Raw genomic sequence first — 20,231 nt, 5'->3', positions numbered from 1 at the left:
AACTCTCACGGCTATCCGAAGGGGCTCTTGGAGAGACGACGCGCCCTCGCTCACACTCTCATTTCATCTCTTTGGCTGGAAGTGGGTTGCACGCGAACTGTTTTAATGTTTGGGATTCAGGAAAATATACCAAGAGGGGGGTGAATGCGGTCCGATCGTGGATGCACACGGCTGGGGTGGTGGATGCGAACACGGCCGCCCAGAGGTACGTTTGCCAAATCATCCGATTTTTAATGCATTTCTCAGATCGACCCCTAAATCCCCAATATGCCATGTATCAATTACAATCTCCCCATGCACCTCTTCGCCGCTTTCCCCTGTTCATTACATCATATTACAGTTTAAGTGACAAATCAAGAATTCTCCCATGTTTTCATTCTATCTACATCTATTTATATCTCAAGTGTACGCCTGTTGTTTTAACCCACACTGGTGTCTCGTTTTTTTCCCCGCAGTGGAGTTGGTCTGGCACGGGCGCACTATGAGAAACAACCGCCATCCAACCTCAGAAAATCCAATTTTTTCCACTTCGTCCTGGCGCTTTATGACAGACAGGGACAGCCAGTGGAGATCGAAAGGACAGTTTTTGTGGACTTTGTGGAAAAGGATAAAGTAAGCGCCACTCTGGAATACTGCTTTGAATTTTCACCTTAAATACGCATTTAAAAATAAAATAATAATATTAATAAAGAAAAACTGAGGATAAAGGGAAAATAACCTAAAGTGTTATTACATTTCTTTATTATTTATACCGATTAGTTTCTCATGAGCCACATTATAGTCTTGCTCTCGCATATTTGTCAAACCCTATATTTCTGTATTGCGCTCATTAGGCTGTTTTTTTTATTTATTATTATTTAATCGTGTTTTAATCTGAGACAATATATAGCTCATATGCTTGTGCTTGTGAAGCACACACATGATAATTTATAATGCATGAAAATTGTTGTAATAATTTTATATCATAGCTGCTTTGTATTTAATATAAAATAAAATGAAAAAAAAAGCACTTTTTTTATCTGGCAGTGCAATATTTCTTAATTGGCATTCAGTTACTAAATTTCAGTGTGTCATTATATCGCGCTGTCGCACGTGAAAACTCACTTTTGTTGTGCTGTAATCAGATCTGGTTAAAGGCATAAAAATAAAGCTCCAGGCGCGAGACAGACACTTGAGTTCATATTGTACTCTGATGTTCTCTGAAATCACTCTCAGCTCATTTCCATTGTCCATTTCAGCCTCTCAAGAACAGGGCGGACCTTTAGCTTGATTTTGAGGCTCTTGTTATCTGTAGTTTATCCATCGTTTGGCTTCACAGGAGAGACAATATGAAGGTTTTATCTGAGGCGCCTCTGAATGGAGCTGAACATGATCAAAGAGTCAATGGCGCTGAACAGCCACTTTATGGTTTTCCGTATATTTTCAGTGAGAGGCAGGAAAATAAATAAGGACACATAAAGCAATGTCTGATAAATTCTATCTAGTGCTTATTTTGTTATTTGCAATTTCTAGATTTGGGCTAACGGTTTTAATGTTTATCTTTGTTAGATATGTCTTAATAGAATTAATGATTGATAGAATTAATGTAATCAGAAATACAAACCAACGCTTGCATCCAGCATACAGCTGGCAAATTAAAATTCAAAAGGGAGCTAATTGCTACTACACGTTATAATAAGTTCTCATATATTTAAAGCAATTTATTTTTGCACCGTGTGTTTATTTACACACGCATGCGTTTTTTTTTCCTTTCCAGTTTTATGTGTATACAACAGTGCTTGGATTTTCATACATTTATATGTACTAATAATAGGCCTACTGTGTACTTATATAAAAGTGAATGTTTTTTTGTTTTGTTTTTTTGCAATGGTGTACTGTGCAAGAGCGCACTCCAACGCGTCCCGCGGATCCCACGGAAGGACGCGTTGGAGTGCGCTCTTGCACAGTACATCATAACGGGCAGTGGCATGAATCCGGTCCGATCGTGGATGCACACGGCTGGGGTGGTGGATGCGAACACGGCCGCCCAGAGGTACGTTTGCCAAATCATCCGATTTTTTAATGCATTTCTCAGATCGACCCCTAAATCCCCAATATGCCATGTATCAATTACAATCTCCCCATGCACCTCTTCGCCGCTTTCCCCTGTTCATTACATCATATTACAGTTTAAGTGACAAATCAAGAATTCTCCCATGTTTTCATTCTATCTACATCTATTTATATCTCAAGTGTACGCCTGTTGTTTTAACCCACACTGGTGTCTCGTTTTTTTCCCCGCAGTGGAGTTGGTCTGGCACGGGCGCACTATGAGAAACAACCGCCATCCAACCTCAGAAAATCCAATTTTTTCCACTTCGTCCTGGCGCTTTATGACAGACAGGGACAGCCAGTGGAGATCGAAAGGACAGTTTTTGTGGACTTTGTGGAAAAGGATAAAGTAAGCGCCACTCTGGAATACTGCTTTGAATTTTCACCTTAAAACTTCCACACTTCTAGATCTTTGGAAACACGTGCGCCATTAAACCGCTTTGACGGATTTCACAGAAAAACAAAAATAGATATGCATTATACACATTACTGCCAGGAATTAATCTACTAAATACAACCTTAAATACAGTTGCTGGATTTTAAAAGCGTAAAGATGCTGAGGGAACATGCATACAGACAAAAAATAAAATATAAAAAATGCATGCATTTCATAAACACACTAAAATAAAATTCTCAACAACCCAATAATGCCAATCTGACCCCAAACAAATGCTTATTTTCAGGAACCTAACAGTGAAAAAACTAACAATGGGATACATTACAAAATACAGAGCGCACTCCAACGCGCCCCACGGATCCTACGGAAGGACGCGTTGGAGTGCGCTCTTGCACAGTACATCATAACGGGAGCAGGGCAAACAGGGAGGGAGGGAGACAGAAAGAGAGAGAGAAAGAGAGAGTGAGACAGAACGCGCAGAAAGCACCAAGGCCCGTGCGCACCTACAGCTCCAAACGCCATCTATGCCAATCTGACCCCAAACAAATGCTTATTTTCAGGAACCTAACAGTGAAAAAACTAACAATGGGATACATTACAAAATACAACTATTGTACAGCAACGGTAAGTGTAAATTTCTCTATTCAGCAAGGATAGATTTACAAGTGTTTTATTCTCTCAATGGAGCCGTATTAGTTTCCTAAAAATGTAGTTCAGTTTATTCCACAAATGTAATTCTAGTAGATGGCAAACCTTCGATGATGTTTTTTTTTCTATTAGTGAATTTCAAGAATACTTTCAGCTTCTTTTTTTTTTTTTCCGAGGAAACTTTGTATAGTTTTTTTTTCACCAGACATTTTCCACATTGAAAAACAAAAATAATTTCCCACAGGCGTCAGAACAGAACAGGATCTTTATGTTCGGTTAATCGATTCCATGACAAAACAGGTAAGAACTTTTCCTTTCTCTTGCGTGTGTGTATTTATATTTATAATCTGTGTCATATTTTGTTGCACGTGCTTTGGTCACACTTTATATTACAGTATACATGTTTCCATAAGTAAATACAAAATAAGCAAATACATCTTCTTCTCTGTATGTAATATATTTTTTTGGAGATGCAGAGCTTTTATTGATATTGATGCTGTAGCTCGTTATATTCACATGTGCTGTGAACACTGTAATGTAAAGCCGTGGCTGTATTTTGGCTTGCTCTGATTAATGGGGGAGGTTATTTGGCGGATTTAATTTAATATGAATCACATTACCACGTGTTTCTTCTCGTGTAGCTGCTTGATAATTTATTGCGGACGCGTTGGAGTGCGCTCTTGCACAGTACATCATAACGGGAGCAGGGCAAACAGGGAGGGAGGGAGACAGAAAGAGAGAGAGAAAGAGAGAGTGAGACAGAACGCGCAGAAAGCACCAAGGCCCGTGCGCACCTACAGCTCCAAACGCCATCTGTTAAAGCCAATGCTCAAAAATTACTCAAGCGTACCCCCCGACACCGCTTTTTATCTAAAGAAAAATCATTGTTAGCGGCTCAAAATAAACAACAGATTGCCCATTAGCACTCTACCCCTACATATCTGCAGATTATAACCGCGTTGATGTGTACGGTTATGGATATTATTTACCGCGGCCATCTGCGTCGGAGAAGTGACATCTATGTGATTTCTGTTATCATTCCCCAAATAAATAGCGCAAAGATCTAAACAGAAGCATATGCGACTCTTCATTTCTAAAGTGATATGCATGTGGTATAATTTGTCATCGCAATGACCGGCCAAGTGTTGATATTAATTTCAAACATCATATTTATTTATGCAAATTAATAACACAGAGGTTATCTCTATCTTGAATGTGGGCATGTGTGTTGGTTTACAGATAAAACATTGTTTAACAATGTATGTGGGCTAAATGGATTTTATTTACGCACCTTCTCTTGTCGATTTTTAATTGATGAAATTGAACTTTGTGGCATAAAACCACATTTTATTATTTTATGTTTAATTTCATAGTATTTTTTTTTTCTTTGCTGGAGAAATGCGTTTTTATATTTAATATTTTAAATGTTATATTTTATGTGTTGTCCACTTGTTTAAAACGTCTTCACTGTGACTTTTATTTCAAGGCTATTATTTATGAAGGTCAAGATAAAAACCCAGAAATGTGCCGAGTTCTTCTCACACACGAAATTATGTGCAGGTAAGAAAAAATAAACATCTTTTTCATTTTCAGATAATTATAAACTATTACATTTGACTGCGTAATTGAATTTTATCAGCCATAATGTCTTGTCATGTTTTCATAAATGCGTAACGCACATGATGTAGGCCCATCCAGGCCTCCGAGCATCAGCCTTACAGAAAATCAATGAATCCCTTAATAGATCTGCCTGGATACGCTGAAAAGAATCCAAATGTTCAGAATTGTCAGGCGTCTTATGCGTAATGATTTACGGTTCGCTTTGCACCCTGCTCTGCGAGTTTCAGAAGTTCTACTTCAAAAGCGCAAATCTGACCGGATCATTTGGTGACATCGGACTTATGAATGGTTTCACTGGACTTTTAACACTATAGAGGATGAATTGAAATTCACACACACAGCGGTCGGCTCAAATGCAGACGCGTGTGTGCGCTCTCGGGACTTTTTTTGGAAAGTGGCTTTTCATCCTCAGTATTTTAATCGTGCGCCACTCTGTCTGTTCTGATTTTTACGCACACGCCACAGATATATCCTTATCCTGTGGTTATTTTAAAAGTAGAAAAATTACGATTAATAAGACAACTGCACTGAAAGAGAACCCGACGCTTATGGAAGCAAGCACTCAATTTTCCACCAAATCGGAAAGGAACCAGAACAGTGCGCAGGGGTCACGCCACATCCTTCTGCGCGCGAGCTAAAAACGCTTCAAACTTTTAAGAGCTTACAGGACCTCGTTTAACGATCAAGAAAGTTCCTCGCATCGCACTCTGTTGCTTGCGTCAAAACCGCACGGATGCGTTTCCGAGTCCCAAGCAGAGGTCCATACCTTAATCACTTTAGCTGTCAGCTTTAAGGAGCTTTACGTGTTTTCTATACCATATGGTGTTAATTTGGCTCACTTAGACATGTAACCATTATACAAGTAGGCTTCTTTAAATTCAAGAGGCATTTTTTTCCCTCTGTAATTTCAACATTAATTAAAGAAAGCATAATGGAAGCATCTTCAGGGCCTCAAAATGGAGGCATTGGCACATTGTAGGAGACTGATGGAGGCTTTTTGAGCTGGTAATTAATAAGTGCCCCACAGAAATCCTGGTTGAAGGTGGCATCTTGCATCCTCTCCAGACACAACAGCTTGACAATTAGAGGTAAACAAAAGCTGGGGCTGAGAGAGAGCTTTCCCCCCTCCCAGCCTCCTGGCACCCCCTCTCCTCCTCTCAGCACTAAGACAAACACCAAAAACATGCTGTTTTCCCTCCTTCAGCCACAGCGCCGGGCTCCGTGTTTACCCGCCGCCCGCATCTGTGAGAACCGCAGCCACCAACACCATCCGGCTCAGCCAGAACCTACGCCAAACACCTCGGCGGTTAGCTAGAAAAGAGGACGAGAGAATAAATCGAAACACACGGTGCTCGGAGACGAAAGACACATGCAAGCTGTTTGCTGATTCTCTCATATCTCATCTCATGTCTCCTTTTCTCTCTCCCTGTGTTCTTCTCCCCAAGTCGGTGTTGTGACAAAAAAAGCTGCGGAAACAGGAACGAAACGCCCTCAGACCCCGTGATCATCGACAGGTAAGACTATCTTCCTGCTTCCTGTGAGCGTAGGGCGCTGCGGCCCAGCATCCTGGCCCGGGTTTGCCCCGTGTTTTTGTGCGGCGTGCCGCGCAGGTGGGTTGACGCGGGGTGTCTTTAGGGACCGCGTAATTGCTGGCGAGTTGTCCGGGACGTGCTTTCCTCGAGACTTGCAAGCAGTTCGCCGCATCGAGAGAGCGTTTGGCTTTAAATTCTCAACCCTTTCATCGTAATTTGTTAACAACTGCTCTGCTTATCTTCTCTGTAAACAGTGCACTGCCTCACGTTGGCTTTGTGGCACGACTGCGTGCCGCAGCTGAGCAGTAACGTTGCATCTCCGAACGTGCATGTTCGAGGCAAAAAGGCATCTTTACGTTGCGCTCTGCAGTGCTGCCGGTGGGAAATGAGTAATGTTTCTGGGCTGGCTGTTGGCGGTTGCATGTTGATCACATTAGGGAAAGCGTGTTCAAACACACCGGCTCCCGCCGAGTGGGTAATTGACGTTCTTTCTTTTTTTTTTTTCTGCAGCTTATGTTTCTCTTTGTGAGTCTGGCTCAAGGTTACACTTACTCGGCGAGACTTACACTTCTTCCTTTTTGTCCAATTATCCCTGTGGTGGCAGCACGTACGTGGATTACGGCAGGGCAGGTTTTGGACTCGCGGCTGAAACGGTAAATGTGACAAGGAGCGCTGGCTGCTGGAGTCCGGGCCTCTTGGAGATTAGTGAGCTAGAACAAGCCTACCTTGCTCCATAAAGCCAGGAGTCTCTCTGTTTCCATCTGCTGTAAAGAGCCATGAATAACCAGCAAGCGGTGCCAGCAGTGAGAGTCTTGTTTTCTCGCCGTAGCTGTTGCAAAGTTATCTCCCGATCACAAACTTGCCTGTCCACTGAGTGGGAAATTAGATTGGAGGGCGAGATGATGGGTAAAGCCGGGAACGAAATATGCACCACCAGTGGATAGCAATGCTAATGTTTGACTTGCTGAAATAGCTGTTTGCTTAGCGGGGAATGTTTGGTATCTGACAGAGGGAACATCTCTCTTATTAGTAATCAAATAGCAGTGACCAGTAGTCGCTGTCACTCACCGTGCATGAAGTGTGTGAAGCATTGGAAAAAAAGGACTCATGCCCTGCGTGTCGAAATTATGGCCGTGCTTGCGTGTTTGGAGGTCTGAGCGTTTCCCGCTCTCACGTCATGTGGTCGTAATGTGGAAACCCTGCCTTACTACACAATAATGTGAGTGAACTGGTTCATGTGAGGAGAGGCTGTTTGATTCAGTTTTAGAGTAGAAGTTTTTTATTTCTTCCACATAGCTTATTCATAATCAATATTTGATTTGAATCATAATCCATCGCTCTGTTGTGAAGCCTAGTTAGCTGTCTTGTTTTCTGCTTTAAGCAGCATTCACTAAATGCTGTACATAGTCAGCAACAGACATTTGAATCACATTTGAGAAGAGTTTAACATTAACATGTTGCCAAGCTAATTCCACAATGCTTTAATAAGCATAAAATAGTTAATTTTCATTTATACTTTTTTGATTTTTCACACATTTTAAATTTATTTATTGCATTCTGGGATTTTCTTGTCCGTGAATAAGCAATGCTGCCTTACAATCTGGCTAAAATGTGGTGTCTTATGAGGTAGCATCAATGCTAAATATTTATTCACATCAGCATAATGATGCTGTAAAATGTTACCCATGTAGGCAGCTGACTAGCTTTTGGAACAGAGCCCCTATTTAACCTTTTTTTAAGTGGAATATGAATTCCTTAAATCTTCTTCTGTAAACACTCTCAAAGAGTGTGAATCAATCCCAGTAACCTTGGTTATCTTTGCATTAAATGATTAGCTTGTTTAAACAGACGTGCTGAAGAGCTCTGACAGTGTGCGAACAGTAATTAGTTACAGGACCAACATTCATGCACTCACTGTAACTCAACCGCAGGAGAAAGAAAAGCTAGTGGGGCGAGAGAAAAAAAGGAAAAGAGGAGTCCCAGCGAGGAGGAGGAGGAGGAGGAGGATTTGTTTTGGTTTTCTGAACAGAAGATAAAACACATATCACTTCCTCTTAGCAGATCCTGAAAAGAGTCTCAGGCAGTCAGAGTCGATTCTCCCCACCGGCCATGGCTTATACAATGTATTTACCTTTAAAAGAAAAAAACACACAAACACTTTATAACAGGGTTTCACTGATATTTACTGCATTGACTCTTCCCATAAATTGCTGGGCTTTGTGTTGTGGCTAAATAGAGGTGGATGGATCGGATGTCTTGGCGCTTTGTGCTTCAATCTGGTGAACAATATGTGTAACACTAGTAAAAGAGGAAAAGGAGAACAGCGCAAAGAAGGTCTGATACTCGGCAAAATGAGGGATATTGTGGTAGGTTGAAACGGCGGATAAAAAAGCTCACATTTTGATTGTGAGGCGTCTGAAAGACTCGAGAGGATCGTTTTCATAGAGGGGCGATCCGTTCTGTCAGATCACAAAAGCAGATGTGCTTCATTAGCCGACTGCATTGTCTGCATATCACAACTGTGAACAGATGATTTTATCCAACGCTCAGAGAACAAGGCGACCGGGAGAGCCCGGAACGCACGGAAACACAAACCTCAAATGACTGAAGCGTTCGTGCAGGTGGGGTGTATGATATAAAACTAATTTGTAATCACAAAACTAATCCTGTGGGGTTATGTCTTGTTAGGTCCGTCTTTTTTCCTAGTCTCTGAGGAAAAAGTGGAGCATTACAGTACACAAGGGAGTTTTATGCATAGCTAAGATACATGCATGCTCAGTCACCATTTATAAACAAGCATTTGCGTGCACAGGAAGTAGATGAGGAAGTAGTGCGAGGGTCGACTGCATTACAATCAAAACATTTTACTGGGTTGGACTGGGGATAGATAAATAGACAGACAGATAGAGGACGAGAATGTTCTGCTAAACAGGGCTATGGTGACCAGAAGATCTGGTGATCCATTATCAATAACGTTTTCAGCCACATTCTCCCAGATGGCACATGGGCCAGGCATACTGCTCATTGGCACGGGCTTGGACAATAACTGGCACCCGCTCGCTTCTGGCATTTTCAATGGAGTTTAGGAGACTTATCATTCCAAATGTGTCCTATTTTCCTGTAGTCAAGCCAGACATCTGTTTATACTATTTCTCTTGGACTTTGGTGCAGCTTTAGGTTCTTCACGAGGAGAAAAAGAAAAAAAAAACGAGAAAAACTTGGTTGTATTTCACAGCTGTTACAAAATTTCAACCTCAATGGTTCTTTAAATATTTCACAACCCGACCCGGCTTCGCCGTAGATTATTCATTGGTATTTTTTGAAAGATAGATTGAGCCTCTGAAATGAGGAGTTCTACGGCTAGACTCGAGCTCTTGTAGGTGATGTCTTGAACGCACGTCAAGCGCGAGGCGTTGGATAATTTACCGCCCCCGTATCGGTCCAAAAACTAATAATACCACTCCGACTCAAGAACGATCAGGGTTTTCCTAGCCAACCGATCTCCCTTTCACTTTCTGTCAGAAAGGTCAAGACATGCTGACCTCTGACAGCCAACCCCCTCCCTCAACTGAATAATTCATGACATTGACTTTTTTTTTTGTCAGAGTACACAGTTGTGAAGCAGGACGGTTTATGTAGCTCATTTCGCTGAGGCTTCTGCACCTGTTCGGACCGCGCGGTATTTGGGTCCCGATGCTGATTTAGCTAAACATTCATTAATTTTTCGTACCGGAGGACCTTTCCAGAAGGGATTACGTTTGGTTATTAGCTAGGTCTTCCTGGAGCCATATGCCGGGGGAAAATTTGTGTTCGTACTCCGCCTGTTGCGGGGTTTTTTTATCTTTAAAAACCAACACAGATCGTTCCTCAGTTTATTTGCCCTTTTGTTTGTATCTTCTCCGACCAGGCTACTTAAAAAGACCATCCGCACACAGTCCCGCTCTCAGAGCTGATCAAATGCCAGCATTTAGAAGGTCAGAGCTTTTGTTGGAAAAGCGCTATGTAAATTAGCACCAGCAAAAGGGACATTAAACAAAATTCAATTCATTGTCTCCCTTAATGTCATTTACATTTTTGGCTTGGGCCCGTCCTGTCGAGGAGAATTTTGGAGATGATTTTAATTGCATATCAGCGCTGGAACAGAGGGCTGTCTGGAGCGAGACACATTTGGATCACCTGTAAAGAGAGGTTTATTTACCAATGCTCTTGAATGGCAGGTTTTCACAGGCGCGTGCGTGCCGTAATTAAGCCCGTGTTAAGTGTTAATTCCCCGGCCTGTCTTTTTCCTCCCAAAGAAAGGCCTGTTTTACCCACCTTGTGGGGAGTTCTGTGGCTTTAGTCCTTGTTTATTAGCTTTGAGACCTTCTATGCACTTCTAAACGTAGACAAAATACACAATTAGCAGATTTGATGAACCAAACTGAGCTGTTATCTTCAACATATCAGTTCTCAGAACAATATGCAAAGGTTGTACCTTTAGGGAGTGAGAGTATCTTTGTACCTTATTTACAGCTAAAAGTTTCATAGTAGTACCAAAAGGTTTTGCAGTACTACAATAAGGTCCTATGCACCTTTTAAAGGTAGATAAGGTACGAAGTTGTCTTTTTAAGGGTACTCCTTCAGTGACAAGCTGCCCTAAATGTACAATTTGTGCAGATTTCTCTGATAGTATCAACACTGTTGTCCAATCAAATGCTCTATAAAATGAGAATGTCCCTCCCCCTGATGTCACATGACTCTGAGTAGTATAGTAAGTAGCAAATCATGCTGTGACGTAAATTAAGCGCTGCTCAAATCGAAGTACAATCCCCCCGGTATGTCACACCCGAACTTCCAGTTTAATAGGAAATACAACCATGCAGGACGTGTGAAACAGAGCGGTACGGTAGAGGGCACTTGAACTGCTGCTTTTGCCTCCAGCCACGAGAGTAATATTTTTATTTATTTATATCTTACCTTGTCCAGGTGACATTCAACAGACCGTGTATGTGTATGAATGTTTTATTCGAAAAGTCATTGTACCTCAGTAGACCAGTAGAGCCACAGCAGTCTTGGAGGATGCGTATGCACGTATATGTGTGTTTATGTTCACAGATACACACGTGTGAGAGGAGGAGAGCGCCGGAGCTCCATTAGACCTGATTAATGAGGTTGCAGACAGCAGATATATCTCTGGCCAGGTAACAGCCTCACTGCTGCAGGTACACAGGTGTGCGCAGCAACTCTTTATTTATGAGACAGTCAGCAAACCCTCTGCTAACATGAGAGAGAGAGAGAGAGAGAGAGAGAGAGAGAGAGAGAGATTTTTCCTTCACTGAGCAAGTCCACTAGTGGCCAAAGTGAAAGCAGAGTGTAGATCTCCACTACGGGATGAAAGATAACACCAGAATATAGCTCATGCTGTCTCACAGTGCTATACTAGGATGCTTGCAAGTGTATTGCTTTGGTGTAGGTTGTCTGGCACAGGTTTTAAGTGCATAATTGCTGGTTAGATTCTGTCCTATGTTTAGGGCATTAGTTAAAGGTGCAGTGTCTTTTTGTGCCACTAGAGGCAGCAAAGTGAATTGCAAAAATAATGACTGTATTCAAACAAGTTTTAAAGACTCCCCCTATCTGTCATGGATAGAAAAACAGTCATGTTATTGGTTGACCCATTGTTGTCACATCCGGCCTACATGGACAAAACGATTGCAATTTGATTCTGACACCATTTATTATGTGCAATAAATTAAATGTAAATTTTTTTTTGAATACATAAACAGCATTTAAATATTAATTCAGCTTGCATTAATAAATTGAGGATTTTGTAAAAAAACCTGGAAAGAAAAAAGGCAAGTGTTTTCTAGTATGCAAATGATTTATCATTAGCATACTTAAGGTTCTCCTTATGCCGGCTTGTTTGAAATGTAGACCAAAAATCTTTTGTAATTACATGTTAATTGCTCTTTTGTCTCCTCGACATAATGATATACAAAAATGCCTTTGCGTGCAGCGTGGATGACACTGTCACCTTGAAACTCTTCAGAACCGACTACACTTCTAAACTCCTCTGTTATGAACTAGTGACTTCTGTCTCACTAGAGGGATCAAGAGAGGGAGCGAGCGAGTGAGAACAGCTGGCTCTTTCTAACTGTGAATAACTGACAGTTGTCTGTAAGAGGTTTTAATGAAGATTGCCACCTTTTATGCGAGGAACTGAAGGGATGCCAGATCTACAGGAGGGGAGAAGCAGAGAGCTTAACCTGCCCTTGGCAGCTAGCACTCAACTCGCACTCACACAGAAAATGAGAAACAGCCTCTGCAGTCAAAAAGCCAAACCTTAGTGCTGCCACACATTGCTCACACGTAGAAGTGGGTCAAGGCCTAGCAGATGTCCGACAGCACACAACTCAAGAGCAGGCTTCTCCATAACAATGTCCTCTACGGACAGAGGTAAACACTCTCCTATCTGAAAAATAATCATTGCTACTTGCTACACTTTTAAAAATTAGGCTCCCGGCTAGTTTTGCAGCCTGATTTCATTAGGAAAAAAATCTTTAATTTTTTAGTAAGCAAACTATATTCACATTTACATTAGGAAGATGCTTTAATCCAAAGTGATTTTATTAGTTTGTATAACAAAACCCATGATCTTTGTGTTGCTAGCTTACTTTTAATGAAAAACTTTTTTAATCTCAAAAAACCCTATATAGAATTAAAAAGGATTAATAAAAAAAAAAAAAAATAAATAAAAAAACTTCGGAAGTGCTGCAATGAACCATTGAGGAAGCGTTATTTTTAAAGGTTCTGCAATGAGTTTGTAACTTTTTTCTTCTTCCTGAGAGTAATCACAGACATTGTTGCTGCAAATTGTAAAAAACATTCAGTCAAACTTTTTTTAGCCAATCAGAAAGGCTCTTTTTCCTATGACATGATTTTGCACTTTTGCATTCAAGTTTGTTAACATCAGGTGGCAAGCATAAAATATAGCAAAAGGCTTCAAATTGTATTTATATCACATAGTTTGTTCATTTTTAACACCCAGCTCTGGTGTCTGAAAGGAGATGGACTTTTATTTTTTAAATCATCAAGATTTAGGAGTTTTTCTAATAATGAATGAAGTTAGGATTCTCTATTAGTGTAGAAACATCAATGGTCTTGATTTAGCTGCTACATGCTAATAGTACTGGCAATGGCAATGTGTGCGTTTCTTTTTTGTGCCATGTGGGTCTGTGTGTGAGGATTGAAGAGGGAAGGGGGAAATAGCTCTAGCATGTGTAGACAGGAGGGAACCCTGCGCTGTGTTGTTGTAAGACATGTTGCATGGGCCTTGTAACCGGAAGACGCCGGCTCCGAGGAGTCTATAGTGACAGACGAAATCCACACACACTCTTAGCGGTGAGAAAGCTGCAGATGCGAATCAGAAGAGAAATGTGAAAATGATAGTTTTGCTACAACAACCAGCGTGATTGTGTGTGTGTGTGTGTGTGTCTGGTGGAGATATTGAGAGTCTAATCAGGACTCCGTGGAGGGGACATATGTGCTTTAAAAAGCCCCTTTTATTTGATTGAGCGCACAAAGCAACGACACTCCCCTTTTGTTGGGCTATATGAAAACCCCCGCTGAGCGTGTCAACACGCGCACACACACATGCATATGCATGCATGGATTCACATGTAACAAATACTAACGTGCATAAAGCATGATTATTGCCAGACATGTAAAAATGTGATTCCACACACACACACATGCACGCACGCATGCAGACGTGCACAAAAAATCACCCTGGGCAGTTGGAAAGGGTGTGCTGTCACACAATAGCCCGGCGCGGGTGCACGTTCCTTTTGAATAACAACCGGGAAAATTGAATCAGTTTTGGATTAGGAAGGACTGACTGGAATGCATGTCCGAAGTTCATGACGCTTCCCTCTGTGAATGCGGCACAAGCTGTTTTGCTCCAACTTCACACCACGGATGGATTCAGAACAGATCTGCTTTGCGCGCACATAGCTAACAATGCTTTAAATCAAATGTTTATTTTTATTTTGACTACTTCTGCAGTCGTTTCTAGTTCCTGGGCGCTGCAGCGCAGCAGAATGTTTTCGTGCTAAATTAAATGGACGTGTTTGGTTTCCTTTCGGCCGCACTGTCTATTTTACATGTGCGTGTTTATGGAGCGTCCTGTTTGATTCTGTCAACACAATGTCAGTGTGTGTTTTAGCCTGTAATAGCATGCTAACTGGCTTTTGGTTTGCGGTAGATGTTGGCTCTGTAGATCCGTACGGTTCTCTTTTTCTTATTTGCAAATACACACCCACAACATTTGTTTGCCATTAGGAGCAGTTTGTAAATCAGATCAGGGTGTTGAGTGCGTGCTGTCTCTCTTGGAAGAAATATCCGTTCCTTGTCCCTCCGATCTCTCTCTTTTCAAAAAATCACAAGGCTCCCATATATTTTCTCTTTTTAAACCAGCCCATCCCAGCCACCCACCCAACCTCCATTCCCATTTTTCCGAATGTGGCAATCTGTCGTGTGACACCGCTGAGATTAGGTTAGGAAACAGTGTGAGGATTGTATTGGACATGGTGCTGGTCGCGCCAATTTGAGGTCGCAGGACAGCGATCTGGACATTGGGCACACGCCATCAGCATCTCTCTGTGAGAGGCACTGGGCCTTGGCCGTCGCCCGTCCCATGGGCTCCCGGGAGGGGCCATCGGCTCTGAAACCTTCAAAAAAACTGCAGCAAATAACTATCATTTATTAAAGCTGACAAGTTATCTCTAAATATAGGCCCCTCTGTCAAAAGATTATCGGCCACCGGTCGGTTCTGCTGATAACGCAAGCGTGTTTTCGAATCTCACATGAACATTTGAGGGTAGATTGCGCTCGCTTGCGCTGGAGGACGTATATCTGTGCGTTAGTGATGCGCGGATGAGCTAAAACGTCACCCTTCGTTTCACATCGACGCATCTAGAGCTGCTGCACGCTGCGATAGAAGACTTTAGCTCGCGTTTCGGGACAGTTGACAGAATTGTCAATTGCCTGATCGGTCATTGTTGCATCATCACAAAAATGTATTATTTTCACGTCTTTTTAAGCCCAGAAGTCAGCAGCGAGCTGTGTAGTTGAAAGGTTAGGCCGCCCGTTTCACGCACTGGCTCAAGGCTATTTATCATTATAAGTGAGAATCTGCTTAAGTTTCCCAAACCCTCATTATAATCATTCCCAGCAATTACAGCGTCCAGAACCCCCGTCTGCCATCCAGCACACATCATCAGCCGTTTACTCGGCTCAAAGCTGTCGCTAATTTACATTGTTGTAAATATGGGGTGCGATGCTGATTGATTGTTGTTGCTGTAGGTCGACTTGATAGAATATCATTAGCCATGCTAAATATTTGTTTAACTCTTAAATTGTTTGCACGCACAAAGTAAGGCCGTTTAGCTGCGCGATCGTACATTGTAATGCGGGCTAAATCAAACTTTGAGATAAATTCTAGTTTGTGTCTTATTGCTGACAGATGCCGCAAGCATTTTTAATTTGCATGTGCATTCGAAAGACTCGCTCTTGCTCCATTTCTTTAGCATTTCTGCAGCATAATGCTAGCAAAAGATGGTAAATATGTAAATACCATGGTGTGCACGCAACACTCCTGCGTAATTATCCTCTTGTGAAGAATGCACAATGGAGCCAGGATGATGAATCGATGGCAGATTGGACGCATGGTTTAACTGTCATGTCCCTCAGATAAGGGGCTGCTCGGGGATTGCTCATTCTCACTGCTAGCCTGCTAGCTTGCCAGTTTATTAGTGCAAATCCCAAATGTTTAGTAAACTTATTAGGCTCCATCTAATGCTAATTTATCATCATAGATGGACCACAAGAGGAGTGGGACACTGGGGCGGCCGGGCCAGGGCTTTGACCGCTGGCTGATCAATCAGTGCTATAGGGGCTAGCATGTTTCATTAGATCCGCTAGAGTCGGATGAGTTTTATAGATTTCACTCCTGAAAGTGGGATTTCGGGGGCTTAGCAAAAGTGTGGTGGCTGACAATACTTATCTACAGGAATACATGGCAGGCCTTTCGTCGGAGAGCTTGCTATTTCAGCGGTCACAGATAAATAAGGCGGCTTTTTAAAGACAAGGGGCAACATTTAGGACGAGAAGAGAGTATTACGGGTTATACACCTCAAAGAGTAGTGGAAAAAAGTGCTGGGTAAGTTCTTCTTCTCTGTCTATAATAACTGGGCTCTTTGTAGCGTGAGATGTCTGATCTGTGTGAATCAGCTGGACTAATTCAGAAATGATGTGATCCTTATGATCTTCTGGTCGGGAAGTGTACTGAACTTAAGAACTTTATCGATCTGTCCGGTCTCTCTGAATCAATCATTTAAGAAGAGACAAAAAAGGAGGCGTTCTCTCAGGTTCCCACTCCATCAGAGCTGAGAAATAGGATTTTCTCGTCTTTTTTGTATGCTAGTCTTTAGCGACAGCTTGTATCTCTTTCTCTTGTGGAAATGAAAGAAAATAATAAATAAATAAAAAACGTAGGTGGTGAACAAACCTGCCCAGAATGTGATAATAAAATATGACAGGTGTTTCCTGGTGCTGGGAAAAGAGTGTTGTAATTCACCTGACTTATGTTCTCCTGTCTGATTTAGCTTCAGATTAAAACCCACTGCTTGGCCAACCAATTGAAATCAGATCCAGTCACAGCTTGCCTGTATTGATCCCTATTTAACATCAAGGCTGGGAATGGATTGGTATTGATTAACTATAAAACCGCTGGCTGGCTTGTCCAGAGACCTGCTCAATATGCTGAATGAAAAAGTATCGTACCTCTGCCCTTCAATGAATGAGAAGAGGAACAGTAGCACATGCAAAACAACAGCAGAGCTTGGCCTATAGGAGTTGGCAGACATGGCGGACCATTCCCTAGTTACTGTTTCCTAATGTAATAATAATAATAATAATTTAATCATATTTTCCAAACATTTTTTAATTTAAATTATGTATTATTATTATTATTTTACTTTATATAGAGCTCGTGGCACAAATGATAAGAAAATACAGACAAAAATAATTGATGTGATGTGGTACAAAGATATTTACTAGCCAAGGCTGTTATTTTTGCTCTGATATTTGATATTTACCCCAAAATGGACCTTGGATATAGTAGGGTTGGCATAAAACATGTTTTGAAAGCGAAATGTCAAGGGTTATTAATTGCTTTTCAATTATATCCCCTCTTTCTCTGCCATTAAAAAGCAGTAAAGGCACTAAAAATATATTTAAAAAAAAACGACCACAGACGTCACTTTTGGGCCTCTTGTCTGGGTGTGTGTGCAAATCCCAGCACCAAACCCAATGACTACATAGGTATAGAATGTCATGGACATTTGTATATAATAACAATAATATAATTTCCAGATAAGCCCGTGATGAGTAATATACACCTGCGTTCAGTCACAGATTCATGCTTGCACGTGTCTGCAGTGACTCAATCGTCAGAGCTCGTCTATCCTGAATTGGGACCAGCTCGTCAAGTCCTGGCTGGATCTTCTCTTTCCCTAAATCTCCAAGTCGAGAGCCAGAGAAGGCTCTGCATCTGTAAGAAATTACCCTCAATCTCCCACATCCAGGAGTTTACACTTCTGTAATGACAGAGGAAACCACTGGCCTCAGTAGGGTGCAGATTTTAAGGGATGTCTTTAAAAATGGCATTCTTCTGGCAGACCTACAGGATTACTCAGTGAAATGGTCCCAACACACACACACACACACACATAGCCTCTGCGTCCACCTCACATACTGATGCAAGAACATTGTATAATACTGTATATGAGCCAGATTTTAGTTTATACTTACATTGGCTTGCTCAAACTCAGCAGTTCCACTTTGTTATGGGAAAAATCATAGTGATCAATTGTTTTGTGGTTTTTTTTTTTCTCAGAAAAAACTTAATTCTTGGCACAAAGCGCACTGAATACTGGCTGTACATAATGTGGTGTTGTGGGATGATTTTTGCTAGCCAAGGCCATTATTAGCACTTTGCAATGATCTTCGACCCCAAAACATTTTGAAAGTAACACAAACCATGTTTTGAAAGAGACAAGTCTAGGGTTATTATTGTTTTTATTTCATATTATTTTTATTTATAAAACAAAACAGAGTGATACTACAAGTATTAATTTTAATATCTATCTATCTATCTATCTAATGTAGTGCAAAAAAGCTAAATTTAGTACAAAAAGCATTTGTGTGAATTATTATATTTATATAGTGTATAATTTGCAGAAGTGCTATATATATATATATATTGTATATATATAGTGTATATGCAAATTATGGATTTAAATGTATTTACAATTTTCTTAATGTTTATTTTTTACATTTAATAATTATTTTTAATATTATTATATATAATATTTTTTTTTCATATTTACATTTTGTATATTAACCTTTAAGTATAAATTGCAAACCTATTGTAACAGGATAGAAATAATGGATCACTGTAGTTTTCGGCTTTGAGTTAGCAACGATAAATATCTGTCACTCTTACAATGAAAGAGAGAGCCGCACACACACAATCTGGAGTCTATTTGTCTCTGATAGGGCAAATCCAATTTGATTCCTTAAGTGTTGATTAAGGTGGTGGGCTGGAACAGGCTGTCCCTCATTGAGTGTTTGTTGATTATTTACCTTCCAGCTGGACATAATGAAGAGCAGCCAATCAGAGCGTCGCTCTTCCCTCCAGCGTCGAACTTTATATCTGTTTGGGTTTCATTGGATCTTCCTGGTTTCGAGTAATATTTCAAAGCGTGACTTAAGATGCTGGAGGACGGATAGACACTCGGTAATCAGAGCCAGCTGCGATGGATGCCTCTGTCTTCGTTTCTCCATCTGGCCAACACGATGGGCAGAGTACGCTTTTGAAACGAGTGCCTCGCCAGAAAAAACAACAATGTAAACAGATTTAGCCAGTTTTATCCACACAAGCTAAGTCAGGTAGGATATGCTAATGCTGCATTCCATTTATATACCTGCATAATATAAACTAGGGCTGCATGATAAATCGCATGCGATATTTAATGTGCATCTTGTCAGTAAAGCCGGTTCTGTAATCAGCGGTAAATCTCCATCACGTGCGGGCTTTCACATGGAGAAGCATTTACTACACAGAGCCGTTGTTCACGTTAAATATCGCATGCGATTTATCGTGCAGCCCTAATATAAACTACTGTTCAAAAGTTTGCGGCCGACGAGATTTTTTAATGTTTTTCAAACATGTCTCTTATGGTCGCCAAGGTGGCATTACAAAAAAAAAAAATACAGTAAAAACAGTAATATTGGGAAATATTATTACAATTTAAAATATCTATTTTTTATTTTAATATATTTTAAAATGTAATTCATTCCTGTGATGCAAAGCTAAATTTTATGCATCATTACTCCAGTCTTCAGTGTCACATGATTTTTCAGAAATCATTCTAATATGCTGATTTGCTGCTCAAGAAACATTTATAATTATCAATATTTTTGTGGAAACTATAACACATTTTTAGGATTCTTCTATACTGTCACTTTTGATACATTTCATGCATCCTTGCTGAATAAAAGTATTTATTTTAAAACTGACCCCAAGTTTTGGCGGAAAAAAAGGTTCTGTAATTGTTTGCTTAACCATGTTCATATTACTGACTAGTTGATGCATCTTATTTGATAATGTTAATCATTAGGGCTAGGGCACATATCCATTTGTATCACCAAATTTTGGCCAAATTGAATTTCTTGGTTGAGTTTTCCAATCAGAAGTCCTAATTCAGATATCAAACTTATACTTTTCCAATTGAAGGTTATAGTCAGGGCCGTCCTTAGGGGGGGTGCAACTGGTCCCGCGCTTGAGGGGCCCCCGCGGTGAATGGACCGAAGGGGACCCACCCCAGATCGCGATCGCGAACGGA

At 41.0% G+C, this 20,231-nt stretch overlaps 1 protein-coding gene across 2 annotated transcripts in view; it reads left to right on the top strand.

Annotated features, from left to right (window-relative positions):
• The first annotated feature begins 1,966 nt into the window (after nucleotides 1–1,966).
• The window catches only part of LOC107653108 (transcription factor COE3), a 113,015-nt gene continuing 94,750 nt past the window's right edge, over nucleotides 1,967–20,231 (top strand). For both annotated transcript variants that reach the window (XM_016439743.1, XM_016439744.1), the window contains exons 1-6: nucleotides 1,967–2,032; nucleotides 2,284–2,440; nucleotides 3,049–3,112; nucleotides 3,381–3,436; nucleotides 4,623–4,696; nucleotides 6,202–6,270. In XM_016439743.1, coding sequence (XP_016295229.1) covers nucleotides 1,968–2,032; nucleotides 2,284–2,440; nucleotides 3,049–3,112; nucleotides 3,381–3,436; nucleotides 4,623–4,696; nucleotides 6,202–6,270 — 485 coding nt within the window. In that variant the 5' untranslated portion in view covers nucleotide 1,967. The remainder of the gene's footprint in view (nucleotides 2,033–2,283; nucleotides 2,441–3,048; nucleotides 3,113–3,380; nucleotides 3,437–4,622; nucleotides 4,697–6,201; nucleotides 6,271–20,231) is intronic.

The sequence above is a fragment of the Sinocyclocheilus anshuiensis genome, unplaced genomic scaffold (assembly GCF_001515605.1).
Source record: "Sinocyclocheilus anshuiensis isolate Anshui unplaced genomic scaffold, SAMN03320099.WGS_v1.1 scaffold1328, whole genome shotgun sequence".
Taxonomy (NCBI): Eukaryota; Metazoa; Chordata; class Actinopteri; order Cypriniformes; family Cyprinidae; genus Sinocyclocheilus; species Sinocyclocheilus anshuiensis.
Note: the sequence above shows the minus strand (reverse complement) of the source record. Positions and strands in the feature narration are given on the sequence as shown.